At 40.6% G+C, this 16729-nt stretch overlaps 1 protein-coding gene and 3 non-coding genes across 4 annotated transcripts; all 4 read right to left on the bottom strand.

Annotated features, from left to right (window-relative positions):
• Positions 1-1423: 1423 nt before the first annotated feature.
• On the bottom strand, positions 1424-15200 carry ahcy (adenosylhomocysteinase). Its single transcript, XM_032513129.1, has 11 exons — positions 15010-15200; positions 11501-11691; positions 9324-9399; positions 8091-8243; positions 6860-6972; positions 6002-6209; positions 5596-5683; positions 4720-4837; positions 4447-4569; positions 4240-4311; positions 1424-2727 (listed from the first exon to the last, which is right to left on the bottom strand). Exons 1-11 carry the CDS (start codon positions 15035-15037, stop codon positions 2596-2598), a joined length of 1302 nt encoding a protein of 433 aa, XP_032369020.1. The 5' UTR covers positions 15038-15200; the 3' UTR covers positions 1424-2595.
• On the bottom strand, positions 7317-7447 carry LOC116688724 (small nucleolar RNA SNORA17). The gene has a single exon (XR_004331854.1). It is a non-coding gene; the product is annotated as a small nucleolar RNA SNORA17 (small nucleolar RNA).
• On the bottom strand, positions 8328-8462 carry LOC116688722 (small nucleolar RNA SNORA17). The gene has a single exon (XR_004331852.1). It is a non-coding gene; the product is annotated as a small nucleolar RNA SNORA17 (small nucleolar RNA).
• On the bottom strand, positions 9766-9900 carry LOC116688720 (small nucleolar RNA SNORA17). The gene has a single exon (XR_004331851.1). It is a non-coding gene; the product is annotated as a small nucleolar RNA SNORA17 (small nucleolar RNA).
• Positions 15201-16729: the final 1529 nt, after the last annotated feature.

Raw genomic sequence — 16729 nt, 5'->3', positions numbered from 1 at the left:
GTGTTAACCATAATTGTGCCCACCCTGGACTTATTACCTACTTGCACCGGCCTACTAAACTAATTTAGTAGCTTGTATTCGATTTGCTATATTAGAGATAGTCAATACCAGTTTTTTTGCTTCGATAGCGATCACTAATACGTGAACTTGCATTATAACCATTGAATACGATCCACACCAGCGTGTCATTTAAAAATATGTTACATCCCTGTATGGATGTGATATACATAAAATTGTGTTCGGTCTAACTTATTCACTTTGTAACTACGAAACAATGATAACGCACAGAATCTGTTATTATCCAGTTTGACTACCCAGTAGTACAAAGAACATGATCTTACGTAGTTTTCCTTAGGACTTGTTATGTAGGATCGGTGCATTAACTTCATACCTGAGACCAGTGTTGGGAGAGACACCGATTTAATATAAAACTGTATGTTGTCTTGTATGCTTTTCTTGACCAGGTCACGGTTTTTTATAACCTATTCTCAAAGGTCTACCTGGTTTAATAAAAATTAAAAAAAAGCCTAGTCTTTCATTCTCCACAAGACAGTAGAGGTTAGCGGTAACGAAGGGAAATGGCATGCCCAAAGGTCCGCAGATGGGTTCAAAACTGAAACATTGCAATTGCATTGTGTTTGAACCGCCAAACCCTTATTTGTGCATTAAGACCCCTTAGCTTACCCAGAAAGCCTCCTTTGACCCAGGAACTCTCCAACAAAGTACACCTCCAACCTCTTTAAAATGAAATGCTTTCATTAGAACATCATTTCTGTAAGCATTAATACCCAGGTGTCTATGATCAGACATTAATGGACTGGAAGGCCAAAATCATGTTCTTCAGGTGATTGCCTCCAATTACCTAAAACACTTCAAAAGGGCTTTTACCTACTTATACCATGGTCACTTCCCAAAAAACATTTTTTAATTCCAGTAGTTATTACCTAGAACAATCATTCCCATCACATTCCACCCCCCCCCCCCCAGTTTAGAAGAGCAATTGCTGTTCACTACTCCAGTCACAGGAAGATCGTAGGGGGAGTTTGCACACCCGCCTCATTTAGTTTGGTTGAATAAAACCAGTTTTTAATATATTGTAAATGCAGGATACACAAGAGTGTTTTGGTGGGCCACTGAGGTGCAAAATCCTTTTTGGAGAGTGGCCCGTCTACAACAGTAGATCATTTCCTCCGGCCTGCTTCTGTAGACTAGGCATGCCAAGTGCCATCTGCTGTGGAGAACACAGATAAATACTTCCACAACCCCAATTCAAAGCCTCTTTAAAAAAAAAAAAAAAAAAAAAAAAAAAAGGTCTGCACACGTGCATGCGTTTATGTGCAATTTTCACTTTTAAGTGTGGTAGAACTTTCACCAAAAACGATAAATACAATTATTCCCCATAACCGTATGAGGAGAAACCATCCAGAGTCAACAGGTTTATTTTTCCATTGTTTAACACTTGACAGTTTGAATAGACTGTTTACAAGCAGTTCAACTCTGCATTTCAGGCTGCAACCGTTGAAAACTATCCACCGCTTTGTCAACCTGATTGGCTACAGTGAGAAATGAGAACTGGGGAGGGGGTGGGAGTTGCACATTTTGGCCCATCAAGTCAAATTAAATAAATGAAAATAAGAAAATTAGGCAACAAAGATTAAGACTTTTTGCTTTGGTAGTTCCTTTGGCAGACATGCCTCGCTTTACTCTACCAACCAACAAGCACTTCCATGAGCATATTCTCAGTTTCTATTTGTAAGTGCTAACACAAGTCAGTTTTAATCTGAATGTACCGCAATTAAGCAGCTGTACACTAAACCGTTTTCTTTGACTTATTAAAAAAAAAAAAAAAAAAGCGAAAGAACTGGTTCCGTCACCTTCCGCCGCGACGAGAGCAGAGCTCAGGCAGACACGGATCAGGGATTATTTGATTCCATAAATGGGGAGGGAATGACAAACAAGCGGTATTCTTGTTTTCTTTAAAAACAGCCACAATAGCACTTGGTAGTTCAGAGTATTAATGAGAAAGAAAGAGGAGGGACGATGGAGGACTGAAGACTGTGTGTGTGATAAGTGTAAAATGAGATGGTGATGAGATAAAAGTTTTAGGTTGAAACACAGGGTTGGATGTTGCTCTGATTTGAGCGTCTGTGCAAACAGCCTTCTAATGTCCATAAACGCCCACATCAAGCTACTGACAGAAGCTTTGGGTCAACGCAGTTGTGTGGGGTAGTAATTTAAGCTCAATAGTCTTGCTCCAACCCGAAATGATTTAACACAGCTGATTGGCAGACAGTTTGATCTCACCCGAGTAAATCACAACAAGGTGTTGGTTCCAAACTTCAGCCACGTCTAATCACTTGGGTCGAACACAGGATGCAACTCATGAAATACATTTCTTTAACATTTGATATGGAAGCCCATTTAAGGGGAACAGCCAACCACAAAAAAAATGTCTGTTGGACATTTGAAAGTCCAAAAGGCACCCAGAGTGCTACCTGTGCAATCCCAAACTGTTCCCAACCGCCAAACCCTGCTACACCTAAACACCAACACAGTTCTAGCCACACCACCTCCTCCGCAGCTGGACAGGGACACTCAGTAGCGATAGTGGTCCGGTTTGAAGGGCCCTTCGGTGGGTAGACCCAGGTACTTGGCCTGCTTGTCCGACAGCTTGGTCAGCTTCACCCCCAGCTTATCCAGGTGGGCCGCTGCCACCTGCTCATCCAGCTATTGAGACAAGAGAGAATGACGGAGAGCAAAGTTCCTGTTAGATGAAACTGCTGTTTGCTAATTATCAATTTATTTCCCTTACCTTTGCATTTACACGTTTCGTTCTACCTTCTTGTTTTAAAACGCATTTTATTTCTTGGTTGTTTTTCGCGTGTCTGATGCAGACATCGGTCACAAAGCTTTTTCTTCCATATCTAGAGGGACGTGATTGATTATGACAGTAAGGCTGCAATCTATTTAGTTGTCGATTTACCAGTCTCTGGAAAGGGAGGAAAAAAAAATACTATTATAAATAATAATAGTTTTAGGGCAGAAAACAAAGTTTCTGGATTTGCTCCTTTGTGCCCAGGTGCTAAACAATTAGAACAACGCTAGCTTGAAGCAATGCTGACATATCAAAAATTATGCAACGCAAGTAAGATTTATAGTTATGATTGATTGTATAAAAACAAATAGTTCCAGCCTGGATTACCAAGCTTCTGGATGATCTAAAATCCCAAGGAAGACTTTGTTAAAACACTCTGCTACTAAAACAAAAAAGCAAGTCTCTACACGGCATTGATCTAGAGATATTAAATATGACATTGAAGGTATAGGACATCAGCAGCCCCAGAGGGTTAAGCACCAAATAAGTCTGTTGCATTCACCAGCAGTTCCCTTGTACACTTAGTTTTTATATCGTGGCTCAAAATTCCTGCATGCCTTATGATCCCAGCTCCCTTTGATGCAACCGGTCTCTAAAGTACTAAACATATCACAACCAGGATTTACCGCCTTATTCCTTTCACTGTGGTTTTAAGGCTTAAGGGAAATATGCTGACAAACACCACATGAGACCTTTAAAACAAAGGGATTGCATACCAACTAAAATTATCTTCAATGTATCTGTCCTATAGCCTGGTAACAACCAGTGAACACTGACTAGGCATCTAGCCTCCAATACCCATACTACCTTACCAATTAGTAGGTCAGAAAAAAATCAAGTACATCCCAAATACAGTATGCCAAAAAATATCAGGATGTCCTACTGCATCCAGTCAAATTTTGCATTAGGCAAGCCAGCATGATTTTTTTTTGGCAATTCTGACCCACAAACCGTTGTGCAGCACATATGAGCAAGAGGGTCAAAGTTTAAAGTGTTAAGACGTAGTATGTCCCGATTGTATGGTTAAAAAAAAGGAAAAGTATTTGATTTGGAACTCAGCCCTAGTGTTCAACTCTAGCATAAAAAAAAGAAGAAAGTCACTAGCTTATATTGTTTATCCTTTCAAAACTACCCTTCACTTACTGCAATGGCTGGGGGTCTCAGATCATTATCGGGGATGTAAATTAATTCTGAAAGACTTCGACTTCAAGCAGGATAATGGTTTTGGTGCAGGTTGTAAATACATGGCATCACTTACATTTCATTCTGCAGACTAGAGGTGGATATTACTGGCCACGATCAGTTTTAATGCTAAGTGATGTACTGTATATCATGCACTGTATTATCACAGTGTGGCTTCTGACCTTCTTGGGCAAGAAGTAGACTCCAAGGGGGTATTTGGCGGTGTTTGTCCACAACTCGATCTGAGCCAGAACCTACAGGAAAGGACATACGTTGAGACGGTTGAATAAGGCAGACGTGATGAAGCTGGTGTGTCAGTATGTTAGCATGTCTTGGCCTTAAATTCAAAATCTTTTCACTTCTCTAGGTCACACAAAAATTCAAATTACCTGATTGGTGAAGGAGTTGCTCATGACGAAGGATGGGTGTCCCATGGCACAGCCCAGGTTGACAAGTCGGCCCTCGGCCAGGACGATGATGTGACGACCGTTTTTCAAACGAAAGCGGTCGACCTGAGGAAGAGGAGAAGGATTACTGCTTCTGTGACAGGATACAGAAGTCCAACTAATGGTAAGGAGAGGCAAGCATCGAGCAACCAAGAACACAGAAGAGAGAAAACCCAAGAGAAGTGATGCCAAAGAAGTCTGTTTAAGTTTTCCTACCTGAGGCTTAATGTTGACTTTCTCTGCAGCATTTTCTTTGAGCCAGTTCATGTCGATCTCACAGTCAAAGTGTCCAATGTTACAGACGATGGAGTCATCCTTCATGTTCTCAAAGTGACTGAAGGTATGACACACGCACACACACACACACACAATAATTACCATGCAGTTATTTTGCAAAAGTAAACATTTAACTTCATTCAATAAGGCTTAGGATAATTCAAGCATACAAATTAGGGATGCACCAATCGCAAATTTCTTTGCCGATAACCATGTGTAGAATTGTTATTTGGCCAATTTCAATGCTTGTTTTCTTTTGCGCAAGGTAAAAGAATCTAATCCCCCCCCCCCCCCCCAAAGGCAAAAATTCCCCACCATTAGGGAGTGTACCTGAAGGCACCATAGGAGTCCCTCAGAGCCCACATTTTGTCATTTGTTTACAAACTCACAGGAAAAACAAAATGTTGCCACACCGTGGACCGAAGCAGGAGGATTAATGGGTACGCTAACGTTAGCAGTGTCTTTAGCTGCATGCTACCAGCCGGTAAAATATGCTGTACGTGGGGATTTTACCATTTTTGAATGCTGTGGTTAACAGGGTCCAAGTTGTTTGGTCAGCATGGGCTCCATTGGCCTCGAGGTCATTGCTCCAATTTTTATACATTTAAAAATTTCAGGAATCTTTTTTTTTTTTTTTTAAAGCTGGGTAAGGTACTGTTGTACGAGTCAGACCAGTTAACGCAACATTAAGACAGCGATACCGCCACCTTATTTGCCCATGACAGTAAATGGGGCATGGGTTTTGCATTGATGCATCCCTAATACAAATGAAAGCTTTTCAGTTCTAGTACAAACATCCAAGTTGGTCAAACTTACCGTCCCAAGATAATGTCCTCACATCCAGTGGTGGTGACAAAGATGTTTCCTTCCTTAGAAGCCTCATCCATGGTAGTAACCTCATAACCTACAGAGCAACAGAGAATCGGGGGTTATATTGTTGAATAGTTGGATGTTTCAGGAATAGATCATTCAATTCTCAAATAATGGGTCGTGTGTTGAAGAGAGAACTCCGCTTTTCTAATTTACGATACAATTTTTTTTCCCTTACTTAATGACTTTTGCAGATTGTAGAGGTTTGGTACAATCTTGTCAGCTCTAACAGTTGAGAAAAGATACTTGAGTTAACTATCCATAGTTAAGTACTTTCTGCACAGCAGTGCCCTCTCTCCATGACGTTTAAAAATCAGTGTTCATGGAGTGATATCCATCCATCATCAACTACCTTCCATGGCAGCCTGCAGGGCGTTGATGGGGTCGATCTCTGTGATGATGACGCGAGCGCCGAACCCACGCAGAGCCTGGACGCAGCCTTTACCTACATCACCGTAGCCCGCCACCACGGCAACTTTACCGGCAATCATCACATCGGTGGCTCTCTTGATACCGTCGATCAGGCTCTCCCTGCAGCCGTATAAGTTGTCAAACTTACTCTGCAGGGAGGGAGAATGAAAATACATTACATATTATTCAGCATGTCAAGGGTTTTTCTTCCCCAGGAATGATAGATGAGTTCCCACCTAGGACCTGGTATCAGATTCATAGGTTTTCCCAAAACGTTCCGTAAGTCGGAGCATTCTCATGACCCCTAGCTCATATGGATATTTTGATTGGACTTTAATATGTGTATCCCTTATAAAAGATAATTCACAAAATGTGCACAATGAGCCACATACGGAATGGACCGCATACATGAATGCATTTGGTTTTATTTGTGTGTGCGTAAAGTCATACCAAAAAAATACAGAATATGCAAGTCCACTAAAAACTGAAGGTTTAGAGCATTCAGTTTTGCTGTATAAATAAATATTGTACTGTAAGCATTTTAAAACACAAACGCCTGAGATTTTTCTAAAAGCCAGTTTGCATCGTACATGACGAATACAAGACATACCAATACCACAATATAACGAGTAGTTCGTCACATTTTACACTCATTCATCAAAATTGCTTAAAAAAGGTGGCATCAAAAGCACGATTTCTTTATGAATGCAGGGTTACACATGACTATTAGATATTTGTCCACCAGCCAACTCCCACTACAGGATGCAGCTGAAGAGGACTAAAGGTCAAGGCTGTTTACCTTTGTGACAGAGTCGTTGACGTTAATGGCGGGAAATTTGAGCTCGCCCTTTTTCAACATCTTATACAGGTTGTGGACACCTGTAGTGGTCTCCTCTGACACGCCCCGGATACCTGGTGACAAGGTCACGTGATTATGGAATACAATTACATACAGTTCTGGGAACAGGGAAAGAAATCATCTCAATAGTGTGCATGGCTATTAAGAAACTTTTAAAGATAAAGAGTACTAATAACACAGCATGAAGCAAAAGTGAGTTGAATGATGATTTAATGTAACATTGTGCATTATCATAATCTGATACCTCTATGGTGGTTATGGTCTTAATCACAGAGTAGTTTAAGAATAATATTTATGCATGTAAATACAAATACACAATGTGTGTTTAACTGACAGTTCCATGCGTCTCAGTGAGTAATTTAACCTCATGGCTAAAGTACACCTTTTGCGTGTAACTGTTGGTGGTAAGTATCACTCCGAGTTCTCAGTGTGTTGCTGAGTCTCAGTGCAGACCCCCACCAGTCTCTCTCTGCCACCTTATGACACAGCTGCAACACACAGTTGGGCTGCAACGCCTCAAGGGGCATTAAATCAAGCATGTATACACAGGAGGAAACCGCTCCAATATAGAGAACTAAAAAAAAAAAACATTATCTCCGAAACTCCAAAGATCCCCTCACAAAATAAGGTTATGAACTGTATGAATATGTGCTGTGAATTCAAAATGTAGTATGAACCAAGAAGTTTCCCTACGGACTGGCTTTTGTCAAGCCACTGCTGCCATCTAGTGTCCGAAACTCCACAGCTTAAACATTTAATGAAAATGCTAGAGTTGGAAAATCATCACCAGCCACTGAATACTTCTTTTGGTCAAATAAAATGAGTTTTCCTGCAGTAGCTGTTTTGGAAGCAAAAAAAAAAAAAAAAAAAGGAGCCCAAAATGATATCTGGTCAACTACAAAACTGAGCTGACTGGAGGTAAAACAGTGAAACCTAACCTGAACTAAGATTCTGTGACATGAGTTGTACAAAAAAAAAAAAAAAAAAAAAACTAACGGCACCAGGCATCCCTAAACCCTTACCAACATGGCAGTAATAGAACAGCGAGATCAACCATGCATTGTCATCAATGAGACTTTAAGCCTTTTTCTAAACCCTGCTTAAACTAGCAAACGGGGGGAGATAATAAACAGCGACCTCATAATAAAACCGTGTGTGTAAGCAAACCAACCTGCCAGCAGTTTGGGATACTTCTGGTGGACCATGTTGGTGAGGTCTCCTCCATCGTCCAGGATCATGTTGAGGGGCTGGCCGTCCTTGAAGTACAGAGTCTGTTCGATGCACCACACGTACTCCTCATCGGTCTCGCCTTTCCACGCATACACTAAAGACGTGGACATATTTACTTATTGGTCTTCTTTCAGAGACCCAGGTGAGAATATTCCCGACCACTTGCAGTCATTTTAAACATGTCGGTGGAGAGTATCACTCCGAGTTCTCAGGGTGTTGCCGAGTCTCAGTGCAGACCACCACCGGTCTCTCTCTGCCGCCTTGTGACACAGCTGCAACACGACAGTTGGGCTGCAACGCCTCAAGGGGCATTAATCGTTTGGTGTTCCAATATCTGGTGAGCATATCCTTTATTTTTATGTTTTACTTTAATTATTTTTCTACAGTCCCCTCCTTTGACACTGACACCTTTAAAAAAGGTCATAAAGCCGATGAAAATACTGTTTCCAACACTAACAGTTAGCTCCCACTTCCAGCAAATTGACCTGGTACAACTTTGATAATTTTGATCAAGAGCTCTACCCACACCAAAACAATAAGAAAGCAGCGCAATCTCTATCTTTTTATTTAAATTATTATTAAAGTACATCATAGTCACCACCTGATCAGGAGGATGACAGGACCATCTCCCTTTTGTCCGAGTCTGCTCTTGGTTTTGGTCGTTAGAAAACTCGACTGTAAAACTGTAATTTTGTGGATCTTTAACGCTACCCGTTAAGGCAAATCGTTATTTCTGTACTGCTGCACTGAGACACTAAAGTACTTTATGATCATCAAGTTGCTCGTGCATAATGACACCTGCTGTGCGATTTGCTTTAGTGTATTGACATTTAAAATTAATAATTTGTTGATCAAATTAAAACAGTCTTTACTGCCACACAGCACCAACTGCAGGCTTACTTTTATAGTTTCCTTGTTGACGCCAGGAGCTGGCATTTTAGATTTAACTACTCTGGAGACTGCTTCTAATATACACTCTTGTTTGTGGGTGAGAAAAACACCAGCTTATTTTTTAAAGAAAATAAAATTGCGTACATACTTCGTTAATGGTCACAATTACAAACAGCTTTAAACATGTAGTTGGAAAGGAAAAGTAAGGAGCTCAAAACCCATACACTGCTGCTTGACCAGGTGATTACAGTATAAAAAAAAAAAAAGAGGTGGCGTGTGTTACCTGGAACGCCAGTCTTGGCGATGGCGGCAGCAGCGTGATCCTGAGTGGAGAAGATGTTGCAACTCGACCACTGAACCTGAGGAGGAAGAGAGGGAGTCATGAGGGGGAGAAAGAGTCAGCTCATGGAGCATCTGAACTGCCTTTCATTATCTGGCTGAATTCTTGTGTATTAATTTACCAATCTTCTATAATCTACTAGTAATAGAAGTAAAAGGCTTTTTGAGGCAGTGACTTGAAGCTATATTCAAAGCTCATTTGACAAAGAGCAATCACCCAAACCATCCAATGGTTCAGCGTATTTTGATGAACTTAGGTAACCTCGTTATTCATTGATTTCAGCAGTAACCTGGTTTTATTAAGAACCGTGGCCAGGTCTGACAGTTGCATGTGTCTCAAAGGGTAATTTAACAACCTCACAGCCAAAGTACACCTTTCGCGTTTAACTGTTGGTGGTAAGTGTCACTCCAAGTCCTCGGTGTGTTGCCGGGTCTCAGTGCAGACCACCACCGGTCTCTCTCTGCCGCCTTGTGACACAGCTGCAACACAGCAGTTGGGCTGCAACGCCTCAAGGGGCATTATGTCAAACATACAATAATGTGAGCAATTATGTATTTCTAGAGAAATAGCTTGTCATTTATTGTCAAACTCATCTTAAAAACAATATTTGTAAACCCTTAGCCAGATTTGCATTACGGTTTAAGAGTGTGTGTGTGTGTGGTGTGGTGTGTGTGTGTGTGTGGGGCGCGCGCTTTGCCCCAGTTTAGGAAGTTAAAATGACCAAAGACCAACTCTGCATGAACATCACGACAACTATAATAAAACAAACTCTTTAAATTAGATTTATGGGAGCAGAAATAAACTGACTACATTGTGAACACCATTACTCAGCTGCAATCTCCAAAAAGAAAACGGTCAAAAATATATAAAAAAAAAGAAGATGTAAATCTAAATGATGTACATAAGCATAACAAGTTGGTTTCAAAGTCATCAGATTTCTCCTAATCAACTAGGCACTGATCATTTTTAAATTGACCTCTCAACTGAGGATTGAAGGAAACCAAATGCTGCCCAGAGGCACGTGGGAGTGGGTTTACAGTCAGTTCCCTCCCAGTAACCTAGGTACTGGAAAGTAAAAGTTCAAGCCGGGCTTACACACTGATAGCAGAATGTTTTTTATTCTGTTAGCTCCTGGTTCAGACAAAAACATGATACCAGAACACACCGGCCTTGAGGCAGAGATAAAATCCCAGACTTACGGAGACAGTTTGTTCAGATAAATGGATCAATAAAACATCACTCTCAAAAACTACTGCTGTAGTGCACGTTAGCAAGGCAGAAGGTGTCGGAAGTTATGCTCTGCAGCTCCTGCTATTAAATGGACTTGTTATCAGCAAACTAAAACCAAAGTTATCTTAGCCCATTTGTTTAAAGTACAGTAGTAGTTTAATATTTCATAATATATTGACCTATAATTCACAGAAAGATTGTTTATTATGCTTTATATGAATGAAGAAAACTATAACAAAGGCTAGGCCTAACTGAGCCAAACGCAGATCTGGTAGTGATTGTTTTGTTTCATAGAAAAAGTTTAACTGGACTTGAAAATGTACAACCAAAAATATGTTACTGGAACTGGGTGGAAACAAAGTTCACGCACTGCAGTCCAAGAATGATTGGCTAATAAAAATGGAGGTGTTATTTGTTCTGAAATGCTTCTTTTCTTTCCTAGCCATTGGAAAATAATAAAAAAATAAAAAAAATCACAACCGCAATTCAGGTCATTAAGTCCAGTTTCTATTGCATCACATGGCGTGATTTTATATATACAATTTTTTTTTGCTTTTGAAAAACATTACATTAATTTGTAAGGCTGTAATTGATGTATTTATTTCTACATTTGAAGCTTTTGGAAGTTTTTAAAATTAAGCTTTGAACGTCTGTCGTCTCAGAAACTAAATAAATTACATCCCTGCGTCCATTCTGAGATATAAAACATTGACTTCTATTCGATGTAGAATGGGGCAAAAGTTCAGAAGTACAGCGAGTGAACTCCTCCTGCGGCTGCAGCCAGCACATCACATGGGGCCCTGGCAGAAACAGGTTTTTCTTCAAGTCACAGAAAAGCAGTAGTTGCTCCCTTGAAGACTAAATATGAATAAGCAGTTGGTAAATGTTACCTCAGCCCCGAGGGCGGTGAGGGTCTCGATGAGCACGGCGGTCTGCAGGGTCATGTGGAGGCAGCCGGCGATACGGGCGCCCTTCAGCGGCTTGGACTGACCGTACAGCTCCCTCATCTTCATCAGACCGGGCATCTCGTTCTCCGCGATTTCAATGGCCTTGCGCCCCCATTCGGCCAGGCTGATGTCAGCTAAGAGAGAGACAACAGGATGTCAAAACACGATTACGATGAACCCTTTCTTTAATGGTTGATTTATTTGCTGATGATTTTCTCAATAATCCATTAGTGGTTTGGTCTATGAAATGAGAGAAAAATGTGGATCAGTGTTTCCCAAACGCCCAAGACAACATCCTTAGATGTTGCGTTTTGTGTACAACTCAAAGACATTCAGCTTACTGTTAGAAGCAAAGAAACTAGAATATAGTGATTTTAACAAGTATAATAACAAGAATAATTTCTTTTTTACTTATGTCTTAAAAAAATAAAAATCCCACCGACTAACCGATTATCAAAATAATTTAAAAGTTGACAACTATTTGATTAATCATTGCAGCTCTACAATAAACATTCGCAAAGCCTCATGATCCTGCACTCAGAAAACAGTTTTGTCACCTAAAGATTTCTTAGTCTCCTACAAATGGATTTTTCTTTTCTTCAAACCCCATTTGAACCTGGAACATTTTAATTTAAAAAAATAAAATAAAAAATAACCAAACATCAGTAATGAGATCCTCTGATGTGTCAAATTACACCACCCAATTTAAAAAGTGTTCAGTTTAATTTATTAGGAGTAATTGCTCTTCAACAACTAATCAAAGTTGTTTTACAAGTTGTTATTTCATTTGCTGGAGGCTGGTAAAACTCACAGCATGAGCTCAACTGTCACACAACACGGATTAGAGCCACATTGTGCACAGCTTCCCTTGTTGGGGAAAATTCACACAGCCACAGCTGTCTGTTCAATCACTTCTTCCCATTGTCAGACACCTGCTGGTACTGATGAGTCAGAGTGGAGATCTCACTAAATTAATGCAACAGCAAGGTGTAACTATGCATTCGCAACACGTCACTTAAAAACAAGCACAGTAAGCCAAAATGCATCGTAATTAAATACCTTTGACTTTGTAGGTAGCAGAGCTGCATTGTGACTGGTGCATAATAGCATAAGTCTTTAAAACATGCCAGAACAAGTGAATAATGATGAAGAGTTGAGGTGTCGTAAGGAGTCAAACTTGCCAAGGCGTCTGACTTTAATTCACTCTACTTAAAAATTAAAGTATTGGACCGCACACAACACCGGCTTGTAGTTGTTTTCCCTTCTCGTTTCTGTAGCAGAACTGTCCCTATGATGCTTTGTACAAAACGTGTTTTTACCAAACCAAGTTGCTGATCACATCCTATAAAAAACAAAAATCTTATTGCAAAGAACACAAGCAGAAGAAATGTAGCTTAAACACCAGGCTAACCCTAGTTTGATCATCACCAGCTGGACGTACGATTGACCAGAACTACCACATGAAGACCACTGAGTCACAGCTGCAACACGCACCTCCATCCTTTAAGATGCGACAGAGCCCATCGTGGTTTAACAGGAAGTGAAGCAAGGCTCTAAAATGCAGGCTCCAGAGCGCTGCAGGTAAACCCCGGGGGGCAGGATTGAAGTCCCAAAGTACAACCACCCTCCACCACTAACCCAGAGGCTGCAGTCTGTGCAAACACCTCTGGCCTGACTGCAACTGACTGACTGGTTATTCAAGCCAGTTCCGGACAGGATTAGTGGGAATTTAAACACAGCCTGTGCAGCAAAAAAACAGTTCTTTCATCTTGAATGCGGGTGGTGCATTTAGACTGTGTCCAGAACACAGCACTAATACTGGCAGTTATTGGGGTTCAAATCCCATCTAAAGCCAAATTGTACAGTATTAGGATTTGAAGTACAGTCAAATACCAGGTACGCATGCCAAAGTAAACTTTGTGCCAAATGTCCATATCATGCCAGTCAGTTGAATAGATAACAAACCAAGGTTGTAAGTTGAACTTATAATGGCTCTTACGCATTTATAATAAGAAAATAAATAAATCTTCCATGCAATAAGTGATACTTAGTTTCACTGGAACATAGGGCTTCCATTATATTACTCTCATTATCATTTCATCTGCAGATTGTTTCCTTAAACAATCAATCTTTTATCCTATAAAACGTCCAGAAAAATGCTGACTAAAAATTCACATGAAAAAAGTTCCTATAGCTGCCAGTATATTTTCTGAAGATAAACGGATCATGGCAGGAAGAATGGAATAACCCACTGCAGCACCACTGACTTAAATCAATGACACAATGCACTGTGAGACAATAGTGAATGGATTATTTGCTGCAAACCCACTAAAACATAAAAATCAGAAGACTTGTCACTGTTACATTTCAATGACCAAGGCTAACTGCAAGACCGGCCTACAGACAAAATGAGGCACTAGTGGACTTCTGCTTCTAGCCAGCTGCTTCACAGCAGTCAACACATGTCCATTTGGCAGATAATGAGTGCAATGTTACAACTTGAGTTTTTTAAAATGGATAACGCCCAACAACATCTCACATTTTGCATGCATTCCCGGATATTTTCACCTGAAGGCAACGCGTTCTTTATGTGTGAATGCATTTGTTTAATTTTGTTCAATGCAAAACCCCGTTTTGTTTTTGACTTAAATTGTTCCCTTATAGGGTGCCTCTCCAGTTCAAAACACCTTATGGAAGATTTTCTCTGGTCTTTATATATTTAAATCAAACGAATTTATCTCTCAAAGCTGCTAAACAGGAGGACCGCGTGCAGTCTGAGTTTTACTACGGTGTGAATGTTGCATACAGTGCAGCTTCATTCTCGGCCTGCTCCTGTCACTCATGTAAAAAACGGCCATAGACAAAAAAAAAAAAAGGCGGCGAGGAGTCAAGCATCATGGGAAGTGTAGTTTGCAAACAGTCATGATATCCGCCATGCGCCGTTGGCTCCGTTAATAAACTACAATACCCAGAGGCTGTGGCCGTCGTTTCTGTTCACACAGAAGCCCACGCTCGGCGCTAGTAAGACAGTTAAATAACGACTTAGTCTAAAATTTGAACCAAACCTCGCAAACTGCGAGTACCCGAGGTTAATATTTACACGTAAGGAGCTTGCAGTGACTGAAACAAACAACAATATATGGTAAACACTTGCTAAATGACAACAACGCCATTCTATCGTACTCACCACATGCTAGCAAGTTAACGTTAGCAGAAACGCAAGAAAGAGCTAACGTTATGAAAGCTGGATATAGCAACACGTCAGTGTTAGAGAGACATGTTTTTCTTAACTCTAACGATTAGCTCTACATCCGGCTGGTAACGTTAGAGGAGCCGTTGAGTTACCGAACATGCACGTTTACCATAAACTTTGCCACAGGCTAGCTAGCAAGTTCTACGAATCCTATCTTGTAACGTTTAGCGCTGTTACAATAATAAATGTTGACACTGACCAACTTTGAAGGGAAGTTTCTCGGACATGGTTGTTTTCTGGTGGTTTGTTCCGGGCAGGTTGAACGCTGCGGCAGCCTAGCCGACGGACAGAGTCAGAGAGGGAGGGACAGCAACACGACGGCTTGCTTTTTATATTCCAAGCCACATTCAAACCAGTGCGCACGACGGGGTGGCTCGAACGCGGACCTACTCTGGATTCCTATTGGCTGCGGTAGCTCCCGCCCCCAGTGTGAGTGATTCGATTGGATGACGTTGATGTGGGCAGACAGCTTATGATAACTTGTGACCACAGTCTATGGTTGAAAAAAAGTTATATCTAGGCTCGGTGATTTCCATGGTGTTTTCCAATTTGGCAAATAAGTAACATTGTTACTATTCTATTCTGTATTCTATCATATTGTATTACATCCCATTGTATGGTACTCGGGCTGAATAATAATGTTTTAGGTTACACAAACACAATTTACTCCACACCTACAGACCTGTACCAGCATGAATGTTGAACTGCAAGTTTTTTTTTCTTCTCTGAACTGAACTAGATTTTTGTTCTTTTTTTTAAATCCATAAGTTATCTGTGTGTTCATGATAATTGCTGGGTGAATTGATTATTGCTTTTATTACATTTAAAAATATATTTATCTTAAAGAATTTGCATAGCCAGAGTACAAAATCAACTAGAGGCCCGGCGTTTTATAACCTAATTGTGGCTCTGTCTTTTATAAGTGCCAAAATCTACTTTACAATAATTGTAGTTTACACTGTGCTTAAATGTTTCATATTCCCAAATAAAGGTGTCTTATAAAATTAACACAAACTTAACTGACACACAGAAAACCCCAGCCAATCAGATGAGACTACCTCAAGCCAATGGAGCCGGCCACTCAGCAGATTCAATGTGGACTTATGGCAGCTGAGTATCAGCTATTTGAAGAGTGACAAGGGTAAGAAAAGGCACTTTAAAAGCATGTTTATTCAGAGAACGGTGTGGAATTAATTAATTAGTGGCTATTCATTCAGACTAGTGGTGCTGTATAAAAAAGGAAAGGCAGCGGGACAGCTGAGCAGGCCAGGAATTCAGGCTAAACTACATGAAGCCAGCGGGGCCGGTCAATGTGGAGGGTCTTTGCTAAACAGCTGTGAACTCTACTGTTTAATAACAGAAGAGAAAATGGCCAAGAAAGTAAAAAGCTAAGAACTATAAAGCCAACATGAAAAGGACACTATGGAGCTGAGAAAACACACATTTTGCCTACTTGTGCATTAAGTTGTTAAAACTGTGAAAAATAGTGAAGACCAAGTGTTACAGTGCAAATATAACATTCTGTATCCATAAAATGTATGTATGAGTAATAACATCATAAGATGACACAAAATGCAGCAATAAATGGTAATATTAAATAATGCAACATTAAAAAAAGATATAGTATACAGTCTTGGACATTTGTTTGTGTGTGTGTGTGTGTGTGTGGTGTGTGTGTGCGTGTGTGTGCGTGCACTAACAATAGCCATTGCCCAATCTTAACTCTCACCCCAGCCTTGCCCTTTGCCCCAGTAATTCCTCCATACGGGACCTTGTCTCACTGCTACTGGGGGCAAAGGTCCTCACACACACAATTTCCCAACTACATCTAATCTTAAAGGTGCTCTAAGCGATGCTACGCGTGTTTTAGGCTAGAACATTTGTTGTCACATACAGCAAACATCTCCTCACTATCTGCT

Source organism: Etheostoma spectabile, chromosome 4 (genome assembly GCF_008692095.1).
Source record: "Etheostoma spectabile isolate EspeVRDwgs_2016 chromosome 4, UIUC_Espe_1.0, whole genome shotgun sequence".
Taxonomy (NCBI): Eukaryota; Metazoa; Chordata; class Actinopteri; order Perciformes; family Percidae; genus Etheostoma; species Etheostoma spectabile.
This window is presented reverse-complemented; position numbering and strand designations above follow the sequence as displayed.

Excerpts from the sequence above, each read along its gene's own strand:
- ahcy (XM_032513129.1), bottom strand. The coding sequence starts at position 15,037 with ATGTCCGAGAAACTTCCCTTCAAAGTTG. Across the intron at positions 4,838-5,595 it reads GAGGACATTATCTTGGGACG|TCACTTTGAGAACATGAAGG; the intron begins GTAAGTTTGACC and ends TCATACCTTCAG. Across the intron at positions 2,728-4,239 it reads TCTACTTCTTGCCCAAGAAG|CTGGATGAGCAGGTGGCAGC; the intron begins GTCAGAAGCCAC and ends TTGTCTCAATAG.